The sequence below is a fragment of the Lepidothrix coronata genome, unplaced genomic scaffold (assembly GCF_001604755.1).
Source record: "Lepidothrix coronata isolate B3197 unplaced genomic scaffold, Lepidothrix_coronata-1.0 Scaffold253, whole genome shotgun sequence".
Lineage (NCBI taxonomy): Eukaryota > Metazoa > Chordata > Aves > Passeriformes > Pipridae > Lepidothrix > Lepidothrix coronata.
Window position 1 is genome coordinate 890,160 of NW_016690433.1, and position 25,689 is coordinate 915,848.

Consider the following 25,689-nt stretch of genomic DNA (forward strand, 5'->3'; position numbering starts at 1 on the left):
AATAACTATGTCCAGTTACATTAAATCTGTACCTGAACTCCTCTGAAGACCAAAATCTTTTTTGTAACAAAAATGGATTACATATGTTTTTACACTTTTATCTGGTACCTGACATGTTTCTATATACCCTTCACAGCAATTTCTTCATAAACACCAGCATTTGGGATCCAAATAACAAGCTCGGATACTTTTTATTGATTAACTTCAAAAAGAATTTTTTTTTCAGACTCCATGAAAAGTAGAAAAGAGATAATAGTTATTTGGAGCACCTAATACAGACATGAGACTGAAGAAGTGGAGAGAAGGTAGGAGAAAAGCAGATTTAATGAAATTTCCTACAGGCAATACTTATTTTTCATGAAAAATAAATTTGGGATTTCTGAAAGAGCTATATCATGTGAAGAGAACGAAGAATAACTGCTTTCACTGGCTTACTCCATCAGGCAACTGAATTACTGTTGCAAGAACAAACAGAAGGTGAAAAACCCACCATGTGCTTTCTGTGCTGACAGACTGGCTGAAAATTGCAGCACCAAACAGATTTAGCACCAAAATTCTGGTTCAAAAACACACAAGCACTGTTTGTTTCCACCTGCTTCTGGTGTGAAGGTATCTAAAATCTTACTGATTTTGGAAGGATGATAAAAAATGCAGTCCCATTAGCACATTTAAACTAGCATGCTGAATAATACTATGCAATTAACAGAAAATTAATTTTGAAGGTACATACTGGTCCATACTGCCAGCCAAGTTCAATCTTATTCATAACCCAAAGTTCATGAATGTTCTCTGCTAATTTTTCTCTAATCCTTTCCAAGTGGGGAGGCAAAACAATCTAAAGAGAGAAGAGAGAAAGAGGCTATGACAAATAAGTTACTTGATATATCACCCAAACTTTTATAACAGAACAAAATTTGTACAAACCAGATCTCTCAACAAATCCCAATAAAAAACCAAGTTTGAGACAAGCTGCAAATTCAATCAAATGTGAAGTAATACAGTCCTACAATATGTGTGTTTAAAAAGGAAAATGAAATCTTTCCGTTTCCATACCTGGCTAGTATCTACAGGAACTGGAGTGAAAGCTGCTTGTGACAAAGAGACAGTGGGACCCAGCAGGTCTCTTGTATAGCTACGATCTTGTTTGTATTCTCGACTATGCTCCACTTTCAGCTTCTCTTTTGGTAGGACAGCTTCAAAGCAAGGGGCATATCCAGGTGGAGGAAGGAACTTGAACTCTCCATGGCGACCTCCAAGCAAGAAACGTACCCTGTAAACATGAGAGCTACTTTAGATTATGGAGAAACCCCTGGTGTCAAGTCTAATCAGTTTGTAAGCCTAACAACTATTAAATGCCATTAAAAAAAAAAAAAAGAAAGAATTTCAATGTTGCAGCTTCTTTGCATTATTTACAGTTCCACTTTCTCTAACTGGTGCTGGTGTTTATGATGCAGGAGGTTATAAAAACACAGGGAAAGTAAACGATTGCTCCTTCTTGTTAATTTTACTTCCATAAAAGTATTCTAAATCGTGAGACCAAAACAAGGCACTGAGAGAGAGAATAATCTGTTTACTTAGCACACCTATGAGGTAAGCAGCAGCCTTTTGAGTCTCAGAAGGCAGGGATTATAAACCAGAGTAATCAACCAAGCGCCTCTGAACTTCCTCCATTAGCAACTCTCCATTTTCTCTCATTTGAGAAATGAGCCTAAAAACCCCATTGTTCTTACTTTTCTCTCACAAAATCCTAAATCCTTAGGACACAATACAAAAACTCCTGTATTTCCTTCCCTAAAACTTATATTTGTCATACTCATAGGGGAAAATACTCTTTTATTCATTGCAAAATAGTGAATTTTTTTATGGCCTTTTGTTACTGAAAAATTCATTCAGTGAGGTAATAATGGTGCAGCAATGACATAATACCAAAATGACATAGCAATGACATAATACTGAAAAATCATCCTAGAACATTGCCATCCAGAAGGAACCAAAAAACACCCAAAAACCTAGCTTTAACACAGAATAATTTTGCCTCTTTTCTGTTTATATCTTACAAGATCTTTGTTAATGCTATACCAAAACACACTCAAAAACTGTATGCAGCACACAAATAATATCTGTCAAATATTTCTCTCATGACAGAAATAAAGCATGCAGGTTTATAGCTTTGTATTTTGCAGCATGCACATCTATAGTTTCACCACATTCTACCTCCTGTACTATCCAAGGCAAAGTCTAAATAAGTGTATTTTCCATCTGGAACAAAAGGCAGGTTGTGCCCACTATGTGATAGCTCTTAGCTTCTGAGGGATTCTTTGAATGAACCCTCTCAGAGCATTGTTCTGCCTCCAACCGAAATCAGCTTTCAGCTTTTACCCTTGCCAGTCCTGCTAAAGTTGTTCCCCCCCACTGGAACACCACACAATCCTTTTTAGTATCATAGTCTCAAAGTGTTCAATACATGGAAGCAGAATTCTGGCATCTCAAGTGTGACTTGAAATTTTATAGAAAACCAGTACATATTGACTGAATCTATATTAACTTATCTTGCTGAACAGGAAGTGTATGACCACCATTTCTTAAGGTAAGTGCAGATAGAGCCTCTTTAAATAATAGTTACTACCTCATAAGAAGTGAGTTAGAAAAAATATATTCTTAATATCAAAGGCTGATGAAGGATGCTGTCCTGGAGTGAATGTGTAGCAATGTGTCAGCAAAGAAATTATTAAGAAGCTTAATACACTGGTGTACTGAAAAACAACAGATGCATTATCTCTTCAGGACTTCTTTGTAGCTCTCACTACCCCAAGAAGTGAAACTTCGCCAGAAAAGCAGATGTCAGAAAGGGAAATCAGAGCAGGCAGCCAGGGAAATATTCAGCATATTCTCATATATAGAAAAAAAAAATAAGCAAACTGGGGGGGAAAAAAACACAAAAAACAACTACACAGGATGCTAACTTTATTCCTGCAGAGAAGCTGACAACAGGGAAGAAGAGGCCATCTATGTTGAAGTTTTCAAACATTCCTTGAACTGGCTGACCATTTATTCGGAAAGAAATGCTGGGGGCACTTAGATCCAAACAGCAGCTAATAACATCATCAGTTCTTAACAGATGTTGGTTGGGAGAATTTACTGTTCGTGCTACACAACCTATGGAAATAAAGGAGACACATTTTGTGAAACTTATGAAAATTGCACAGATTTTCACAGCAACCTAATAAAAGAGAAAGAAAACACAGCTATAGAGCACAAACACATTAATACACAAATATCTAACCTATGACATCCAAGACCTGATTTTAAGCTTGCAATATAGTGAATAGAAGCCTACAATCATAACAACACAGCTATTTTAATCATAAATAATTCAATTACATTATATTTAATTTAAGTGAAAATAATTACTGATACCCATATAAACAGTCAAAAAACCAAAAAAACTATATTCTATTCCTTACATTATAGAAAAGCAAACTGAAAACAACCATTAATATTTAATATGAAACCTAGTATACTTTATGAAAGAATGCTCCATTATTCATGGTAAAGACAACTACCTTACTTTAAATTATTTAGGAAAAGTTAGGTTCTCCAAGTTATTAACAACCATGTCATGGTACTCCTGCTAACTTTCGTAAGATACTACTCAGTTTCATAATCAAACCACAAACCAATATTTTTATGCCATATGCAAAGACGCATATATATACAGTGATATATGTATTTTTAATAAGTGTTATATGAATTTTAAAGGATTATTCTACCTTGCATCAAACTACATTTACACAAGCACACCTGCTTTCCAAGAGAAATAAGTTATAGCATTCAGAAATAGAATGATCGTTTCTGAAATTTACTGCCATATACAATAAAAGAATTTCTGGAAAAGCACGTAAGTTGTATGAAAACATCTCTACACGTATTTCCAAAAATAACTTATGCACTGTTTCCAAGAGATAAAACCATGGTGCGTACTAAGAACAGAGCAGTAACTCTTTACCTATGGCGACCAGCTTTTGTAAACAAGAAGAAACAATTTTAAATTAAATGTGATTCTCATACACGCTTGGTCCAGAAAAGAAACTTGGGGGCAGAAATTATTGCTTCTATTCATCGACGCAGTAAGCGCTTCATGCTAAGGTTATTCTTAAAATGCCATTGCAGAGAGTTATCAAGATGCAGCCTGGGATCTTGGAAGCAAAAGGCCATGATTTTCAAAATTCAACCACTTAAAGTCCTTCCAAATTTGAGAGGTATATGTTACATAATAGTGCCAATGAAGAATGAAGACAAATATTTTCAAATCTACCAGCCACATCCACGTTCACAACAGATACAAAAATTGCACAATTGCACATAAAAATGTTGTCTGGTTTCTTTGTCTAGGCTGGATTATTGACTTGAGAACCACAAACAATTGTTCATTTATTGTTTTGTACCATTTCTGAATAAAAAGTTTGATGTAGGTTGAAAAATAGTTTTGATTTTCAGTAATCTTTTGTTTCCTACCTGAAAGTGACCTTATCTACGACAGCTAGTTTGGTTAGCTCATTATTTTCTGGTTCTTCTGTAATAGTACTTTAACTGTCAAACTCAGTTATGACATAGTTTTAATGATACCATTAATTATACATCATTGTTCCAAAGTAATTTTCACTATACATGAGAGGCAAAGTGGCAGCTACTTTCCTAAGATGCCACTCCAGCCAAAATGCTATTATTTATTAATACAATCCATTGCTATTTTGATTGGAATTTTCTTTTGAAATGTAAGACTGTATTCTTTTCCAAGTATCAAGCCACAATGCCTCAAAACTTCAAAGACCTTGGATGATACAGCTGACTTACTAACTTTTCTCTCTTGTCTGCTAAGGCACTTTAGAAAACCTGTTCATACCTTCATAGTGGCAAGAATTGCCAATCCTATGAGCCTTACTCAGTTTCCAGTCAGTTTTACAGGTCACTACTGCCCAATAATCTCCCAAAGTCAAAGGAAAATTTTTTTCCCAGCAAGGTGAAACCACAGTAAAATCTCCTTCCAAGAAGTTCAGGACTGTCCAACTCTAGAACTATCCATTCTAAATGACATCTGGGAATATTTTCACAAAAGTTAAATCACATGAAAAAGATTAAGAGAACAAGTTATGATTCTCATTATTCTGATTTTGCTGAGCCAACACAATTTGAAGAGAGAATAAGGTATCTGTAGAATCAACAGTAAATACAGATACTCAGTTCAGCTTTCTCAGTAGAATTTGTGTGAAGAAATTACTTTTAGCAAACAGATCCAAACTAAGCCAAGAACATTTTAAAGATGAATACTTGTCCAAACACATCGTATGCAAACTAGGAATATGATTCTGCAAGTCTGGAAATAATCAGTCAGTCTTTATGTACGTAAATAAAACATTACTATAGAAAAAAACTTGTTTCAAAATGTATGGCAAGTAACATACTTAAAAATCTTCACACCTAAAATATCTCTGAACTCTTAAAGACTCACATTAAAAATTTGATTGGAAAAAAAAAAAAAAGAGAGTCCTGTGAATTAAATTTCTCAAAATGTTCTTAAACTACTACATAGGAACTAAAAATCCAGATGACTGTCAGACTTCATTTTTTGCAGCTTGGAAGTTTTAAATAAAATATTTATACTTGGTATGAAAAAAACGAACAAACAAGTCCCAGGTTGAAACATAAATTATTGGTCTATTTGCATTACTTTGTATAAAACAAGTTTTTTCAATACACAATGTCAATTTAAATAATATTTTGATATAGGGTACTGTTTCTGTATGTTTCTAGTGCCAGTTGAAACAGCTGATTCACTTTGCTGCTGTTGAAAACAAATCCACTGGGATTGCAAACAAGACTGTAGTCTTTAAACAAGAATAAACAACAACAAAATACCCAAGAAAATACCTGACCACAGATGGAGACCATCAAAGCCATAGGAATATAAATCATCACCAACACCATTTCCTCCCCATTCTGCTCCTCCCCCTGGATAGGGTGAGTAGCCTTCTGTTGAAGCCCAGCCCACTCGTAGATGAGTTGATTCTGCAGTCACAAAGGGCTCTAGATGGTCCACCATAAGTTCATAGTACCATTTTCTGTATTGGGCAGAGCCTTCACTAATCCCCAAGAAGATGTTGGGTCGCATGCTTAAACAGAAAGAATAAAAATGGTTATTAAAAACTTAAGGACATGATGAATTGCTGCATACTTTTTATTAAACTCAAATTTCAAGCTTGTTTTGTGTGATTAAACAACAGAAGTAATTTTATTTCATAGAATCACATAGATTACCAGTTTGTAAAAGACCTCAAGCATCACCTGGTCCAACCTTTCTTGGTAAAAGCATGGTCAAGACAAGATGGCCCAGCACCCTGTCTAACTGAATCTTATAAGTGTCCAATTTTCAGGAATCCACCACTTCCCCAGAGACATTATTTCAATGGGTGATTGTTCTCATTGAGAAAAATTTTACTCTTGTGTCCAATCAGAATCTCCCCAGGAGATACTTGTACCCATTACCCTTTCCACATGACTCCTTGCAAAAAGGGAGTTTCCATCTTCTTTGTAGCCACCCTTTAAGTAGTGGAACGCAGTGATAAGGTTTCCCCTAAACCTTCATTTCTCAAGGCTGAACCTCCCATGGCAAGCTTCCCAGTCCTTTGGTCACCTCCGTGGACCTTCTCTGGACCCTCTCCAACCTGTCCAGATTTTTCTTGCATAGCAGGGACCAAAACTGAAAACAGGATTTCAGGTATGGCCTGACAAGCACTGAATAGAGTGGGACAAAAATTTGTTTCTCTCTGCTAGTGATGCACTTGAGGATGCAGCCCAGCACCCTCTTGGCTTTCTCTACCACAGCAGCACTGCTGTTCAGTTGTTCTGAGCTTGCTGTCCACTGAAACCCTCTTTCCACAGAGCTTCTTCTTAGTCAGGCAGATACCAGCCTGTGCTGCACTTAGATTATGTTTTCCCAGGTGCAAGACACTACCACTTGTCCTGATCTTCATAAGGTTCTTGTCAGCCCACTCTTCTATCTATCCAGGTCCTCCTGTAGGGTGGCTCTCCCTTTCCAAGTGTCCACTTCCCCATTCAGTCTGGTATCACTGGCCAACTTCATCAGGGTACACTTGATCCTTTCATCCAGATCACTTATGAAGATATTAAACAGCATTGGGCCAAATATCAACTCCTGGAGAACCTCCCTTGTGATAGTTGCCAGTTTGAAAAAGGGGCCATTTACCACCACCCTCTGGGTGCAGCTGGGCCATCAATGCCCACGCACTGCACACACCCCTTGTCTCGAGCCTGACATACCAGTTTCTCTAAGAGAAGACTGTGGGAAACTGTATTGAAAGCCTTGGAGAAATCCAGGTAGACAGTGTCCACCGTTCATTCCACATTAACCAAGCAGGTTACTTTATTGTAAAGGTGATTAGGTTTGCCAAGCACAAATAGGCTACAGTCATCAAAGAATGTCCCATTGCCAAAAAAGTCAAAATCCGCACAACAGCACTAACCATGAAGCCAAAAGCTGATCTGCATTATATGTCTATATCTGCACCCTTTCCTCTAACTGGTAAAATGGAAGAAGGGGTAGATTGAGCACCAAGACTTTGCACTGGCACCCTCAGGGCTTTGCAGTCTTCCTAACTCTACCCAGGTTCTGGCTCGCAGTGCCATTTGTGCCCACATGAAGAGAGTAAAAATTGATAGTAATTCTGTGCTCTTGACAAGTGGTGGCACCCTTTTGGCAAAATCTCAGACCTCAGCTCCCAGAAGGCAGAAGGTAGTATTTATTTATTCATTCATTTATGCTGGTGAAAAATACATTTAAAGTAAAAAAATATTTGCTTCAGTAACTGAAACAGTAACCTCACTCAGAGACCAATCACAATGGTTTATGTGTTTGAATATTTAATAGATGTTAAATCCTGCAAACAAAAATGCCACCTTTTACCAGTTACCAGTTACCAATATAAATGTAGTAAGTACACACTGCAGGCTTAATTTGACATAGCAAACTGCAATCTGTGACATGGATTATCCATTCAAGAGAATAACATTTAAAAAGATACAAAAGTAAAGTATTTCAAAATTCTCTTGTACCTCCCCCTTCTTTATTCCAAGTCCTGTATAACTCAGTAAATTTTAGTGATTGTAGAAATCCTTAATGTCAATGTGATGCTTCTACTGCTACTGATTTTACAGTACTTCCCAAGAATACTTAAAAGGTAAAACTATTACTGTGCCTTCTCAATATCTAGTTAAACAGCAATATACAGAGTCATATAACTAAAGGTCATGGTGGGAAAAAAAAAAAAAAAAGGAAAAAAACCCTGTACTTTTTAAATCTGATTTTGGGGATAATATTGAATCTAGACTCTCAACCAAAAAAAAAAATCTCTCCAGACAATCATTTCTGTGTCAGCTTTGTACTAAGAAAGCCATTCAATCTTGAATTAAAGGTGTACAGTACATGAGTATCTAAAACCAATGCTAGGTATATTTTCTCAATGATTGCTTACTCATAATACAAAAAATCTTTTAGACTTCTAGTCTGAGTTATCTAGTCTTCACATCCCTCCATTAGATTGGGTTATTACTTCCATAAATATTATCTTTCTACGTACAAGCTGACTAATCAACAAAAATGAAGCTCCAAGCTAGCCCAAAAAACCAGTATGTCTTCTGATGTAGGGAATGCAGGGGTAGGAAGAAGGGCTGATACAGGTGGCTAAATATAAGTCAGTGTAAAAGAGAAGTTTACTGATCTGGTGGCTTATAAAGTAACTTGTTTTATCAGATAAGACTAATAAGCTTTCCTTCTAGAAGCATATGGGGTGTCTTTTGCTGAATGTTTAAATATAGATACTCTTCACTTTGTTCCAAGTGAAAATTTTATTTCCTTAATATTATAAACAAAACATGTTTGACAAAAGCTATCTTTCAGAAAATTCATATCATCTGTAAATTATTGGCCAGATCTCCACTTGAATCTTTTCTGCCTGAAAATCTTTTCAGCCTTTGTCCAGACCTCAAAATTTAATCAATCTAATCATCCAACTTAATCTTGTTAAATGGAGGTTTTTGCATAGAATTTTCCAGTGCCCTAGAAAAGTACTTTAAACAGAAATATCTTAGAAAGTTTCTTTGCCAAATATTTTTGAGTCAAGGCATGCATGTCTTAGTCTAAATGTCTTAGACTAAATGTCATCAATGTTTCATTGATCTTACTGCCTTTTGAAAAAAATTTTTTCCTTGTAGCTGCAAGAATAAGAATCTTCTCATTCACAACTTTCTAATGTAAAGCAAAAACATGTCAAAACAAATCTGTTTTTTCTACAGCCATATTTTGGAAAGACAGCTCTACCTTCCATATATGAAATCCAAAGTCAGCTCAGATGTTCAATCACAGAATCACACAATCATTGAGACTGGAAATGATCTCCAAGATCATCAAGTCCAACCTTTGGCTGAATACCACCAGGACAATGAAACCATAGCACAAGTGCCACATCCAAGTGGCAAGTGTTTCTTGAACACTTCCAAGGATGCAGACTCCACTACTGCCCTGGCCAGTCCGCTCCAATGTTTAACCACCATTTCCACAAAAAAAATTCTTCCTGATGTCCAAGCTGAACCACCCCGGCACAGCTTGAAACTATGTCCTCTTGCCCTGTCCTAGTTGCCTGGGAGAAGAGACTGACCCCTACCTGGCTACAACCTCCTTTCAGGTAGTTGCAGAGCGCATTAAGGTCTCCACAAGCCTCCTCTTCTCCAAAATAAATAACCCCACTTCACTCAGACACTCCTCATTAGACTTGTGCTCCAGACCCTTCAGCAGCTCCGTTGCCCTTCTCTGGACATGCTCCAGCACCTCAATGTCCTTCTTGTAGTGAGGGGTCCAAAACTGGACACAGTACTCCAGGCGTGGCCTCACCAGTGCCAAACAAAGAGGGATAATCAGTTCCCTAGATACAATGTGGATTTTTTACATTTTTCAGCACCTAATAAATCCTGTGAACTCTGAATTATAAGCATCATTTCTGTGTTTCAATTTTCATTCTTACTTAATCAGTGATTGAAACTTTTAAAAATAAACATAAGTTTGAGACATAGGAAGATCCCACAAATCTTGACACAAAGCCATATTCTTCTGCCTCAGCATAAATTCAAACTCTGAATAAACATTACTTGGTAATATTTGTAAAAAATATTTTACTAATTTAAGATGCTCCTAGCTTCATCTTGTAATTAATGTCTGCTGCAAGGTAGCTTCTAAAACTCTGTCAGTGAAAGGAAGGATGAGAGCACTGTCTAAATATCCCAGGCACTGCTGAAGGTGTTTGGCACTAAGTTCTTAATTTTGACCAAAGGTGATTAGGAAATTCTCTCAAGATCACAAACAGAAAGGCAATCACAGGACATTGGCTGGCAATACGTTGAATACACAGCTAGATCTAGACAACAATCTATAGAAAAGACTACTGCTTCACAGACTTAATGCAGTTAGGGCAGCTTTAGCTTGCAACAGCTCTCTGCCCTCTGCTTCTAAATTAATCACTATTGCAAAGAGAATTTAAAATCCCGATAAGAATAAAATATCTTAACAACATTTTTGGAAGTAAAACAGATTTTCTGTAGTGACTATTTCTTTTAAGCACAATTTTTTTCTGCTTTGTTCATAGGTATAGATTTTTTTTCCTTTTTTTTTTTTTTTTTTGTACCTGCTCACATGGTTGACGAGGCGTGTCTGTAAGAGCAGATCTCTTCCTGGCAGGAGATTATCACAGATTAGATGTTGATTAGATCGCACAGCTACTCCATGACAAACACAGAGAGAACACAAAACATCCAAAACCTGAAAAAAATCAGATTCTTTTAATCTTAAATATTTTTTCATTATTATTGTTAATTCCTTCAGGCAATATAATGCTATATATCACATTACTGGAAGACGTGATGGTACCTAATTCATCCAACACAGTGGTTTCATTTTAGAACAGTTCTGAAATTTTCATAACAACATTAAAACATTCTTCCAGCATCCCTTGAGAATTAATGTGTATCAATGTTTTTGTCAAAAAAAAGATAACATTCCACTTTGCTTTTTCAAGCTGCTCATATGCATTTTAGGAAAAGTTTCATTCCTAATTATGAAAACAGCATTAAAGTATTGGAATTCTAACTTTCACATAGAACAATGTGCTCACTTTGTTCACAAATGTTCACCTAAATATACCTGTCTATTCTTTGCCTACCTTATGGTTTCTTCCATGTTTGTCTAAAAGACAGATGATTGATTTAATATGCCCTTCCTTAATAATGTTTAGAGCTTCTGGGCTTTCTACCAACACACAGTGTAAAACCTCCAAAATTCCTGGGGAAAAAAAAAAAGAAAAATCATTTTTCCAAAGTGCATAGAAAAACACAACTGTGTATAATGTTTTTGAATATGTTGCTCAGTAACATGGAATAGTTTCAAAAATCATTGTATATGATAAACCAACCAAATAAAGCAGCAGTCATTGCCATCAAGAATCATTAGCCTTAAAATGTTTCTCTGCAATGGGGAGGTAAAACTCCTGTGTGCAGTGGATCAAGTTAATACCTGCTTTGGGATCTTCCACATCTGGTAAAGATAAATATTGTACATGTAGTTTATCATTATTCATCACTACAGTTGTTAACACAATAAAAAAAATCAAAGGGATTGAAGGAAAGCTGAGAAGCAGTCTTAAACCTAGAGATATGCAATTCGTATTTACACTGAACAGCTCATCATTCTGCCTTCAGCTCTGTATTCAAGCCATGGCTCCAAACACTCAGCTTAACCTTTGTAAAGCAAAATCCATAGCAAGAGTCTTCTGCTCTTTGCATGTTTTTTCCTTTAATTCAAGAAAAATGTAGCACTGTAAACTCTGCTTGACGTGAGAAAAATAGAACCATCAGACAAAAACATCTCAGTAAGAGTACTCTGGTCTTTCTTTGATCCTAGTGAGGAAGAGAACATCAGCCACTACAGCTAACCTACAGCACCATCACCATTTATCCCCATACTATTTAAAGGTTTTTCCAGAGATCTGGAGGATGATATGCTGTCATCATTAATAAAGTGCATGGAATACTCAACAATTGAAATGTAGTAAAGGTAGAAGACAACAGGTACAATGACAATTCAATTTATCAAGTAAACAGGTTTCAAACAAAGTGTGTGGTTTAATATATTTGAAGACAGTCATACATATGTACACAGAAAATGCAGGTGACTCGGTACAGATATTGTAGACTATTTTCTTGTTCTGTGCAGTGGCTCCAAAAAAAGTGTCAACTATAATATAATGAGCTAGAGGTGAACTCCCAGAGCAATCCTGTAGCCCTGAAGGTATAAGAATAAGAAGTCTCAACTACAAGTTAGAGAACATACTAAACCTGAATTTGGCAGTGGTATAATCTGGGCTGCAATGGATGTACACTTCCATTATCCCACCATTCATACGTATATGAATGTATTCTGTATTCATATGGTTCTATAAATAATGACAGTAACAATATGGTTAAAAAGGGTAAAAACCTAAGAGTCATGAGAGTAAGCTAAAGGAGTAGATGCTCTGTAGCAACATAGCAGGAGCACAGTCCAAACAGCCTGACAACTATACAGGTAGGAGTCACTTGACCATTGTAAAACTACCTAGGGAGGTCAAAAAAGCGTTAAAAAAGGATCCTTAATCTAGAGGGGTAATCTGTACCAAGATCAACAACTTTATTGTGTATCACAGTGATCTGGGAATGTAGGAAAATCAATACATTCAAAACTTGGTAGTTGAAAGTTTGCCACCTCTCACTGTAGCACTGAAACACACTTTTAACAATATAAACAGTAATCCAATATGAAATGATATTATATAATGTAAGTGTGGTAACCATAACCTTGGAATTTTCAGATTTGTGTAGGTAGAGTCATAATCTTAATTTTGTTTTAAGGTATTATACTGGGTTCATTTTCTATTCTTAACCTTTTCAATAACAGAAGTAAAAATAGTCTGAAGATGTAAACATTCAATAATACATGCATGTTATCAATTAGATCTAGTTTCCACAGCACCTTCTTTAATTCCTGGAGCGGCCGATTGCTAATTATCAAACATGTTTTGTTCTAAGGGCAAATTCCATCTCTTTTAGAAAAAAAATGCATATGAATGTACTGTGTCTGTTTGGATTGATTCACTTTTAGATTGTCTACATTAAAGACAACTGGACTTGTTCTGATTTCATTGGAGTTGCTCAAGGCAGTAAAGCAAGAAGCATTTTAATTTAATACAAATTTCACAAACAGTATGATAGGCAGAATTTATGGTAAGGAGAGTGAAAATTCTTTCTTAATGACTAAAAGATGAAAGCAAGCATATATTTTCAGGACAATATGTTGACTCCTCTGATGTCATACTGTAGAATACTAGAATAAAATGCATGTGCTTTAAGAAAATACTCAAAAACTGATATTAGCTGGTTCCAAAAACCTTTACTTGGAGGATATCAGCGTTAAGGAATCTTCCCTGTCCAACCATCCAGGAGCCACTCTGGCAGTAACACTTGCACTACCTGAGCTGGGACCTTAGCAGTTACACACTCAAGGCTCACACAGTCAGACCAGGTTTCCTTACCAGCTTGACCCCAGGTTTCCCATAGCAGAGTCTCAGACATCCCGATCCTTGAAATAATTTTATCTTAGTGCAATAACTAAATAACAAAATAACAGTTCAAGCTGGTGCCACCAGGGAAGGAACCCAAACAAAGGAACCCCTGAGCTTTTATACCCTCACAGTCTAAGCACACAAAAGTCTGGGGGTCTCTCCTCCTGCTGTGTCTCTGAGGGTCCAGTCCCCTGCGTGGGCCACAGATTCCCACGCCCTTTGTTTGGCAAAAAGTTGGCAGTTCACAGCCTCTTGTCTGGGGTTCGGGCTCCTGCCCCCCTAGAGATCAACCTGCAGCTCACACTGCAGCTTACAAATCAAGCTACCTGCACTGAATGTATTCCTCAGCATTAGATTACAAACTTGCCATATTCTATTGGGATTTTTACCTAAGTTTTAATGCCTTTAAAACTTTAGTAGGGCTAGTTAACACCATCTGGAATATATTTCAGAGTGAAAGACTAATCTAATCTTAATTTATGCATTGAAGAGACAGCTGAAGCATTTGCATTGCATTATTCACCCACGTCTAACGTGGTTTACTCTTGGACACATTTATACTTGGACAGAACATAATTTTCTTTCTTTTGCTTCAGTGAAACTCAAGAAGTGAATCAATTTCTGATCTAACCTGTACAATCAACTCACAGTTGCTATTTATATATTTAAAGCCTTTGTTCTGTTTTCATAACAATTTTAGCTCAAGGACAAGAAAAAGTGAAAACAGGAATTTTATTGATATTAGTTTATAGCACCAAATCTTTGTCACAACACATTCAAGAAAACATCTGCAGGAGATGTAGCTGACAATTTCCATGTTGAAGGTGAGCTTAATTTTGGTGTGATTAACAGAACGTGGTATTTCTTCCTCATAAACACACTACCTTAGAAAAATATTAATTATTTTAAGTTAATATTATGTGTATTAATTTTAAGTTAATACACATCTAAGTATTCTTATTTTAGAAGTGTAATATAAGCCAGTATTTCTCCCTATTGTAGACCTACCACTGTAAATTAAAACTGTGAATATCTTCATCCTGGTCAAGCGAACTAAAGCTTAAAATCTGTCAAGCAAACATCCCACATAAAATCACAAAATTACATGTATATGCTAAAATCTTAATCTATTGTGCCTCTTGAGATAACTAAAGTACAACCTAGTTAGTACCTTTTATAACTGACTCCATCAAAACCAGAAAAATCTTTATTATAAAACCAATTCTGGAGGCAACATGGAGTTACATTACCAGAATATATGGGAAAAGAGCTCAAGTGGCCTAGTTCCTAGAAGAAAACTCAGAACAAATGAGCATTGCAAATATTAGTACCTTCAGAGTTTTTGCAGCATGCCAGGAGGTTCATTACACAGTGAGACTACAGCGTCAGATTACTCTGCAATTTACAGAATGCATCTCATACCTCACTACAGCATCATAAACAACTGTTTAAATTTTTACAAATTTTTTTTACTTTGAGATTAATATTTAAAAATACATACATACACACAGAAACCATGTACCACAGCATTTTTAGAGCTGTCATAAGATATTTCATCTTGAACCTCCAGAAGTTGAGCACAAAGTTTTGCATTATTTCCGAGAGTTTCAGATGTAAAATTAGGTCTCTTAGGAAATAATCACCATGAAGAACTTGGGAAGTACATTGAAATTAAGCATGCTGCAAGCAAGTCCCATGCAACCGCATAACTGTGAGACCATTCTCCTTAGATGAATGTTCCCACACCAAAGGTGGACCATAGTGGAAAAAGGATCTAGCTTGTGATTTTGACAGTTTTTAAAGGCTTTTATTTAATTTAAGGTTAAATTCTTTGTTACTCAAAGAATCATTAAAGCAAGAAGATCACAGCATCTGCAGAGCAGGTTTCCCTAACAATAATGTAAACCCACATGAATGGTTGGTTACATCTATTTGGTTAGGACACCGGTGCTATGAGCAGCCAGCTGTCTGTGTCACCAGCTGAGAACTAAAGTAGTGATACAGGCAAAGCCTCCTATGTTTCTGTTGCCTCATCTCCTGAGCAGCTCAAGGGTTTAAAGCATAAACATACCCGGCTGAAACAGATCAGCTGCATGCCAGAAGTAGGAACTAATCTCATAACAAAATAGATACACCACCCAGATTTTGGCTGCCAAAGTTCTGCAGCCAAAATCTGAAACAAAATTCTGCAAAAGTGCTTCTAGGAAACATTGCTGACCGAAGGGGCTCACGTGGGCAAATGCTTCAAAGTCTCTACACTAGTCTCCATCCCAAGAGAAGAATAACTGACTTCTAAACTCTCTTCCTGCTCCAAGCGTTGACAATGGAAAAAACCTCCTAGAGGTGAAGAATCAGTGTGTAACTGCTCTTCACAACTGAAATCACCCACTGCAGAATTTGCCAATCAACTAGCGAATGTCATGCCAGTTCACCCTTGGCTTGGAGAGGGAAAACACTCCTGCCACTGACATTTTACAATATTTTCCCATGCTGTTGGTCAGTTCATTTCAGGAACAGATTTATGGCAAATAAACAAAATGCCCATGAATGTTTAATTACAAAGCTGAGTGGAACAGAAACACCTTGTTTACTATAGAACACATCTGTTCTCACGGCTGCTACTGATCCACTGAATACTACCCTGAAGTAATAAATTTGTTAATATATGCCAAATGGTCATCTGCACTGAGAAAACTCCTGTTTTTACTTAGAATACTCAGCAATAGCAGGATATTTCTCATCTATTAATGCCACAGTAAAAGGCTGATGAGAACAACAATGTTGTGCCTGTGACATTTCTTTTCAAATGTTTACCAGTCTAATATAAAACAAAGAACTTTTGCAATGGGGGACATATTCCCTTCCTGGCATCCCTCCCTTAGTATTTCAGACTCTTAAGTACACACCTATTTGTGGAAGAAGTATGATTCAGGAATGGGAACAGGATGGGGAATGCAATTTCAATTCCTGAGGACAACTCCGTAATCAATCATTATGTTCCTTCCAGTTCATGGAACAACACATGACACTAAACCAAGACATTGATGGGGATAAATTACAAATATGCAACCTGAGAGGTGTGTTGCACTGTTATTGTAACTATCTTGCCACTGGTCTGTCTACAAACCTTCCTACCTTTTGAACTTACTGTATCATAATTAGAGGAAATAAGACTTGAAAGACTTTCAAAAGGTCATCTTCAAAAAAAATAATAAAAAATATTATATATAAAGCAAAACAGTCTCAACTGCAACTGAAAACATTTCTTGTTAACTTTTAATAGAAATTCAGAGCTCAGGAGCAAGAGAGGTGATTAAAAAGGGACTGTATACGTATTACATAGGTAACACTGTTAATTGGAAACATACAGGTATTTTGTGAAGACCCATCTATTCTTACACATAGTCAAGTAGAATACGTGAACTTCCCTACATTACCACTACAGTCCTTCAAGAAACGACAAATTATACCCATTCCATACAGCTATTGTTGTATTTAATTTTTATACTAATCCTGAAAACCATGCAGACTTCCAAAGAGAAGGGTAGATACTACAATTAGAGAGAAAGCAATTTAATATGACTTAAACTGTAGAACAGCTATTTTGTCAAATGCTTTTTTTGCCTGCATTAAAAGGTAACACTACAATCAATTGGTCAAGGAAAAGGCAAGACTGCCAGAACTTTAAGTAAAACTACAACTGAAATCAATACGTAAAAAATATTACAAATATAAATCTCCCTTTATTAATATAATTTATTCTCTCATAAGAACTTCATTATAATTAGGCTGAAAAAGTATATCACCAATTTTAAAGAATTTCGAACTGGTCAAATACGGAAGTTAAAATACTAAAAAACATACCAGAAGAGGCTTCAAGTCTTTCTAATCTGCTGATCAACCAATCAAGAGATCCAGAAAATTGAGCACAGTTTTTACGATTTCCTCGAATCAAAGCCGCTATTGGAAAAAGAGAGAGAGAAAAAAAAAATCACAGTTATGAATCCATTTAAATTTAAGTAATCCCTGTCTTGCCAGGAAGAACCCAGTAATCTAATTATAGATTTATAATCTTTAATTATTGATGTTCTTGATTTAAATTTAAATAATGTAAGTGATAGTTAGAATTAAGCATAAGAAATACCTTTGACATCAAATTGACCTTTAAGGAATTTGAATTATTTTGGCTTTACAATCATCTCAATAATCCCTGCAAAATGCTCTAAGATGAAGTAGCCAGTACCGACACCACAGAAGTCAGCTGCTACTGTAGAAGCAAGTTTCTGTAAAACAGTATTCTTGTAATGACAGAAAACATTGGAAAAGCAAAGTGTAGAGCCAACAATACAGGTGACGAATGTAAATTATTTTCCATTCATACTTTAGTACAAGAATAATAGGAATTAACGCAAGATAGTTGTCCAGGAACTTTGCCATACTTTTGACAGGGTTGTAGGGAGGAAGTAACTGTTTTGAATCTGCTTCACCCTCATGCTTTAAGCTGAAGGTAGACAGAGACTTAATGCATGCACTGATTTGGTGGGTATAACTGAACTGAAATCTCACTGACCACTGCAGGCACCCACAAGCCAGCCCTGTCCTGGATTATATGCATTTGCAGGTATGTGCGTGCACACAAGCTATCAGAGAAGCATTTGTTCTATTCCAAAAAGGTGTGAGGCACTAACATTTCTGTCTGGTGTGTGGAAGAGTGCATACTGCTTTTCTTAAGATTTTTTTCCAATTCTGACAACAAATTATTTCAAACTGAAATTTCCATGGTTATTTCAGCAGCAGAGACTGTTGCTAAGAGGCAATGGCCTCTTAAAATCTGTTTTGTTGCTGCACAAATTCACTATATTATATTGCAACAGTGGTTTTATTCTGCTTTATTTATAAAAGGTTAAACTTAGAGACTTAGGACATAATAAAATATGAAACTATCTGCAAAGAGGAATTGCAAACAAGTCACTGCGCTGACAGTTCTATATTATGAGAAAAGAGATCACAATCCAATTGCTTCATAGCAAAAAAAAAACCAAAAAAAACCCCACAACCACTCGGGAAAAAAAACCTGAACAGCAAAACAAACAAAATCCTTTCTCTTTCTGCATTATATAACAAAAAAAAAAAAATCTGTACCCTGAAATCTTACACTGTTAATTACCGTGACCACAGTTATTGGAAAGGGGGAGCATCTTGTTAAAATACACAGATTAGAATGAAGGAAAACCTGTTTCTATAAGTGTTTTTTATTGGTTATAGGCAAGCCACACAATTTCACTGTCCCTCAGGTATGAACATAAAATGAAGGTAGTAATAGTTCAATGCTTAACACATCACTAAATTTAACTTCATTAGCAGTAATAAGACACAAGTGGCTTCATAAATGCAGCTCAGCAGAAGTTTGTGAAAGGTTAGTATTCACTGGTTGAAGCTGTGAGGCACACAGACTCTTAAAATTGAAAACAAAAAATAACATCCGACAGTTGCTTTTCTTATTGTCTACTACTCTGAACAGGACTAGCATTCAGTTTTGAAGAAATAAAAACCAGTCAGACATTAAAGTCACATTGTTGCATATACTCCTGCACTCTGTGACACAAAAGGATTAAGTACAAGTTCATAATGAATGCATGTATTAGTGACAGAGAAAGGACAGATGCCCTAGTGGATACATGTCAATCATTTCAAATTGAAAGATGGTAGATTTATATTGAATATAAGGAAGGAACTTTTTGCAATGAGGATGGCTGGACTAGATGATCTTTAAAGGTCCCTTGTGACCCAAACCATTCTAAGATTATATGATTTTTCCATGTCATAGTTTCCAGTCAACTCAAAGTCAGTAAATGCCTTCATTCTCATCACAGTGAAATATAACACAAAGTCAATGACATGACAAAAGCCATGAATTCTGGCATCACAGTTTACTTTTATTTATGTGCAGACTCAGAAAACAAAGTACTGTTTGCTGAAGTAAGACTGAGAAAGCAATATCCATTTGTCACCCATGTAATTACTGTACAGCTCCAGCATTATTCAGAACAGAGCAATGTACAAATTCATTATAGCCAGATCAAAGCCAGGCTTCCCCAGCATTAGCTGCCAGAAGATAATGCAGTTGGTGAAGTAACATCACATGACAGGAGGGACATGGAGACTAAAGCTTGTGCAATGTTCTCACTACAAGTCCATGGAAACAACACTAGGTACAAGACATGCAGATTCTTTCAGTAGGAGTTTTCTAGCCTTGCCAACTGGAAATTTCAGACTTCAAGAAATGATTCAGACATCAAGCCATTACTTCCTCCAGTCTGCTCTGTGCTTAAATGCAACAAGAGATAACTAAACTGTAACAAAAAATTCAACTAACTCCTACATACATGAATAACCCAACCACAGAATTTTATACCCTATAACCTACACTCTAAAAGGTCATCAGTTGATGAGACATTAACTCTCTAGCCCTAGTCTGGCTAATTTAAAATGTTTATAATTCCTGCCATAACTTCTCTGACTGATTCTTAATAAAGCATATAACTGCCATTAGTATAGACAAATAATCACCCTTAAAAAAAAAAAAAAAGGAAAAAAGCCTAAAGCAGATTCACATTACTTAATGGGCATATGAGTTGAAAGATAGATTAAGACGTAAAACTTTTACCAATGTTCCTTCTAAATTATCTTTTTATCTCAGGGTTGTACAAGTTATCCTTCAAAATCACATTACATAATACCACATTTTCAAGCATTCATACAGGCATTAGAGTGAGAAAAGAGAGAAACGGTGGGAGAGAAAACATAACAGTTGTACTAGTTTTGTGGAGAAGCTCACAATAAGATTTAATATAATTTTCACTATGAAAACTTAGTTCAGTGTCATACATCTTTTACAAATTTTAACCCTTTCTGCATGCCAGTGGTTGAGCTAGCTTCAAAGAATTCAGACTGAACAATCTGGTTGCTTGCAAGCATGGAGACAAACAAAGGTACGTGAGTATGAGGCCTTCTACAGACAGCTTGAAATTAGCCTCACTGTCACATGTCCCAGCTCTTGTGGAGGACTTTAACCACCCTGACAGCAGGAACAACACAGCAAGACATAAACAACCCAAGAGGTTCCTGGAAAGCACTGACAGCAACTTCCTGCCACAGGTGGTGGAGGATCCCACAAGAAATAGTTGCTGCTCAACCTCATACTAACAAACAGGGAAGGCCATGTTAGAGACGTAAAGGTTGGGACAGGCTTGGCTACAGTGACCATGAGATCATGGAGTTCAGTATCTTACATGGAGGAAGCAGGGCAGCAAGTGAGATTGCAACCATGGACTTCAAGAGAGCTAACTTTAGCCTCTTCAGGGACCTTCTTTGAAGAATCCCATGGGAACAAGCCCTGCAAGGGAGAGGGGTCCAAGGGAGTTGGCTGATACATACAGACCACTTCCTCCAGGCTCAAGAATGATGCATCCCGATGAGCAAGAAATCAAGCAAAGGGGGCAAGAGATCTGCATTGATGAACAAGGAACTCCTGTCATTACTCAGCATAAATAGGAAACACACAGGAGATGGAAACAGGGGCAGGCCACTTAGAATGAATACAGAGAGTAAATATAAATAAGATGAGGAAGGCCAAGGTCCGTCTGTAATTAAATCTGAACAAGGAATTCAAGGACAGCAAGAAGGGTTTTTTTCTGATACATTAATAACAAAAGGAAAACCAAATAAAATAAAACAGCTATGGGTTTCTTTATTCTTTATTATTTTGAACTAAAACAACAACGCATACTATGTCTTACCTAGTAATTCATACAAAGAATTCAGAATAGATTTCCATGCTTCTCCAGCTTCCTTCCCAGCTACATCTGCAAAATGAGCTGCACTGCTGTATACATTCAAGCGATCAATACATTCAAGAACAAGGTTGATCATACCCTAAAAAAAAGTATTTTTTAGGTGCAAACAAAAAACGTTTACAGAAATCTAAAGAAAACACAACATGAAGGATAGCATATGCAAAACACAAGAATATATACATGAAGTCAAACAAGCAATCCCTATGGAAAGTTTTCCTTGGCTGTGATAATAAAAACCTACCATTTAGTATGGTCAAATTAAAACAAAAAAGGTATAATTTTAGACAATTTTCTATTCTTGAAGACATTTAGGCATCTGAAAAATTATAGGCAAATATCACTGCCAAAGAAATAACAGATAATATTAAACAAGATACTTAAAGCATGCTTATTAAACCAAAACATCCTTCTACATCAACAGATTAAACTATAACTAAAGAAACTAATTCACGTATAAGAAGAAAATTATGGTTAGAATTCAGAGCACTAATATTTAATTTTTTTAAAAAAGAAAAAGGAAGCAAGGCCTTAAATGAATTTCTTTAAATAAACAGGAAAATCAACACATCTAGAGACATTATAAATATAGCAAATAGTTTGAGTCTTACAAGATAAAAAAACCCAAAACAATGTAATCATACTCCACATTAGAGAGCAACACTACAGATATTGTGAAAGAATACTTGCAGATAACATGGTGGAAAATCAGGAGTAAAACTGAAAGAACTACCTCTTCTTGGAAGAGGTTCTGGCGGTTCTTCAGTGCTCGGAGCCTGTTTTGTTTGTTTTCATGCTCCAAATGTTCATCAGGAGGGTGAAAGTAGCCAATCAAGTCCTGAAGGCTCAGACTGACTGACTCAATAGGCAAATCGACAGTGGAAGACTTTACTTTTTTGCTGAGAGCATCAAGGCCCCTATAAAAAGATGCAAAGTCTCCTGAATATTGAAAAATTAATTTATCGTTCAAACTCTTTTTTTATTTAGAAGCTAAGTTTGTTTAGATGCCAAAGCTTGAATCATTTTCTGACAGCCAAGTAACTCCTCAAAAATTATATATGTCTGCCCATTCTCTACTTAATAATCCACCCCTCCCTTCCCAAACATAACCTAAAAGCATCAAAAACATTGTTTCTCTTACATTTTTTTTTGAAATCCAGAAAACACTTTAATATTCTATCTACATATGTAGTAGTTTCAGAGGCAGAGGAAAAGAAAAAGAGAAGTTACTGTAAATCCGCACAAAGCATCATGAAGCTGGAATGGACAGAAGTTAAAGAAACCAGTTCTGTGGTGCCTAAGAGGGTCCGGATAGCCCATGGAGGCTCTCAAACACATCTCTAACCTGTTCTTCAGTGCAGAAGACTCAGCACTTCCGCACATTCCATCCCAGCAATCCATTAGCCTTTTTGTTTCCTTAATATCCAGTTTACGATTGGCCTTGCAGTAGTCTATGATCAATTTCTCGTAGAAGTGGAGGGCTGACTGTCCTCTAAGATGTTGCACCTGCCCCGGCTGAGCTGAATCCCCAACAGACTCCATAATCCAATTTTCCCTCAGTGCTGGGCTTTCCAGACCCCTGATGTAACTCTCTCCTCCATTTAAACCTCATCTTTATTGAAACACAGGCGAGACCTCACCAGCACTATGCAGCAAGTGGAAGGCGAGGGCTTTCCCTTCCACATCCCTTGCACATCCGTCAGGAAGATGATGGTGGGAAGGGGTTCTGCCCCAGCAAGGGCTGCAGGAGGCCCTCAAGAACCTTCTGCAAGGAGCAGAAGGAGCCATGAGGGAGAGAGAAACTGGGGTGAAGAGGGTTTAGGAAAATAACACCCATGCTCTAGGAAGAAGGAAAGGTCTGGAGATCTCGAAGCTCTGCAGTAGCCAGCCAGGGCCCAAAGTGCTGGGAGAGAAGCAGCCCTGAGCAGAAGGGCCCACCCTGGCGGCACACAGCAGGGAAGAGTGGGATTATTTGGCATATGATTTCTCTTATGACTTATTCTGCATTCTGCCACTTTAAGACAGTTATTTTGCTAGCTTATTTTTGAGTAAAGCCCAATTATGTAGCAACGAGGTCCTTTTTGTGTTCACTGGTGGTCTCTAGATCAGCATAAACAGAGCAGAGCAGCCCACCATGCCCATACAGTCATCCACTCAGCCTCATACCCATCTCCCTCTTTTCTTTCCTTGAAGGCACCAAAGGTTCCCAGCAACCTAACCCACGACTGTCCTTGCCAATCCTTTCTCCTGAGCTGTACAGTACCTGGCTTGCTCCCAGGATTCATCTCCTGGCCATGATATGGAGCACAAGCCTCATTTCATACTCTGCTTCTTGCTGGATTAAGATAAAATATTTGGGACAGGGTGGGGGTGGGGGTGATATGCTTGTTGTTTGATATTTGGTTTGGGTTTTTTGTGTGGCTGGTTTCATTTTTCAAATCTCTTACAGTAAATGCAATGTTTCTAAAAGATAGCTACAAAAGTTATCTTTAAAATTTAATTTTTATTCTGAACTCATTATCCAAAGTGCAATTTTTCTACTGCCTTCATGGGAAAGAACACTTAGAAGAATGATTTTCATCCTCTCCAATTCAGCTTTTTCTTCTTGGAGTAACATCCTGCCAACACTGAACTGTTAAACACTACCTTGGACTCCCTGCGCAATCCACAAAAATCTCCCCTGTAATTTAGCAATACCTTAATTTGCAAAACCTTATCATTAAATTCCCTTTCTCTGTCCTTATCTTTTATGGCATTCTTAGAAGCTTCTAAGAAGCTGTATTATTTCTGAAGTGACCTAGGGCTTACATTTCTTTTGTATTTTAAATGTCATACAGGAGGCAATTCTCCTGATATATGATTTTCTCTGTTGTTATTTAAGTACCTTGTTAAATGTTTTTCAACAAACTGACATCTGTATGTCTTTGGCTGTGCAACGATTTATGACATAGTTGCTTCAGGTCACCACCTCCCACACTGTTTTTTTCTTGTCACAAATGAATTCTTACGAAATTCTTATTCTATATAGTCTTATTGCTTATCATTCTTTTTCTACTACACTGATGAATGGGCCTTTCATCAATTACTGAAATTAGAAGCAATTGAGAATTAGCATTTTATCAGTGTTATTTAGGAGGAGATTTGGAATAGGAAGATAAATGCAAATTGCATAAAACTGACAGGATTTTTAAATGGCTAATTACTATAAAATAACACATTTTTCAATGTTTCAAAACATTAAAGAAAAAAGTAGCATTAAAAGGGAACAAGTAAACAAAGTGTAATGTGAAGGTAGAAAGGTGGCATAATTTTTAAGAAAAAATTTTCTTAAGACTATGAATTGCTTCAGTATATTTGTGTTTTTAACAAATCTGTAGTCATATGATTATCTCCTTCTTCCAGGTTTTTCAAGGAAGAGAACTCTTAAAAACTATACTTAGAAAAGGAAAAGCTAAATGATGCACCACGTGACTTAAAGCAAATGTTGGAAATGAAAAACCTCTCTTTTATGGTTTGCTTGCATTTTCAGTATGTTATGCATTTAAATCAAGATTGAACTATAAACTGGTATTAGAAGACAGAGAAAAGAAACTGACTGGTATCTCTCAAGGCCCTTATCTGCTGATAACACATACAGAATTGACAAAGTCTGCTTTGAGAGGCATTCATCTATTTTTTTTCTGAAGGCTAAATTGTTCACTGCTGCGTTAATGGCCACTTTGAATAAAATAGAAAAAGGATAAAAACATAATTTTAAAAGCATACCTTATAAACCTGTTGAAAAGGAAGACAGTACTACGGATGACACGTGCTGTACGGGATTCTTCATTCTGAGATCTAGACAGTGTTAAACCATCATCCATGTGACCTTCATGGTGCATTATTGCCTGCAAAACAAAAATAAGCAGCAGTCACTGCAAAATGAAACATTATTTGCAAATAAGAAGTTTGAAAACTCACACAGCAAGGGACGCTAGGAAATGATGAAGTCATATACAGAAATAACTATTTGATTAAAAACAGATAATTCCATGTTTTAGTTCCTCATTTCCAAGGACAGACTTTACTGAGCCAGCAGGTTCAGTGCCATAATAATCTCAAAGCCACAGCTTTTGTAA

At 36.6% G+C, this 25,689-nt stretch overlaps 1 protein-coding gene across 1 annotated transcript in view; it reads right to left on the minus strand.

Annotated features, from left to right (window-relative positions):
* The window catches only part of RYR2 (ryanodine receptor 2), a gene marked incomplete at its 5' end in the record, with an annotated part of 247,650 nt that overhangs the window by 162,612 nt on the left and 59,349 nt on the right, over positions 1 to 25,689 (minus strand). Inside the window, 10 exons of the mRNA XM_017835267.1 lie at positions 731 to 835; positions 1,054 to 1,270; positions 2,964 to 3,156; positions 5,929 to 6,170; positions 10,752 to 10,885; positions 11,286 to 11,404; positions 17,583 to 17,678; positions 21,518 to 21,653; positions 22,305 to 22,488; positions 25,337 to 25,458. Coding sequence (XP_017690756.1) covers positions 731 to 835; positions 1,054 to 1,270; positions 2,964 to 3,156; positions 5,929 to 6,170; positions 10,752 to 10,885; positions 11,286 to 11,404; positions 17,583 to 17,678; positions 21,518 to 21,653; positions 22,305 to 22,488; positions 25,337 to 25,458 — 1,548 coding nt within the window. The remainder of the gene's footprint in view (positions 1 to 730; positions 836 to 1,053; positions 1,271 to 2,963; positions 3,157 to 5,928; positions 6,171 to 10,751; positions 10,886 to 11,285; positions 11,405 to 17,582; positions 17,679 to 21,517; positions 21,654 to 22,304; positions 22,489 to 25,336; positions 25,459 to 25,689) is intronic.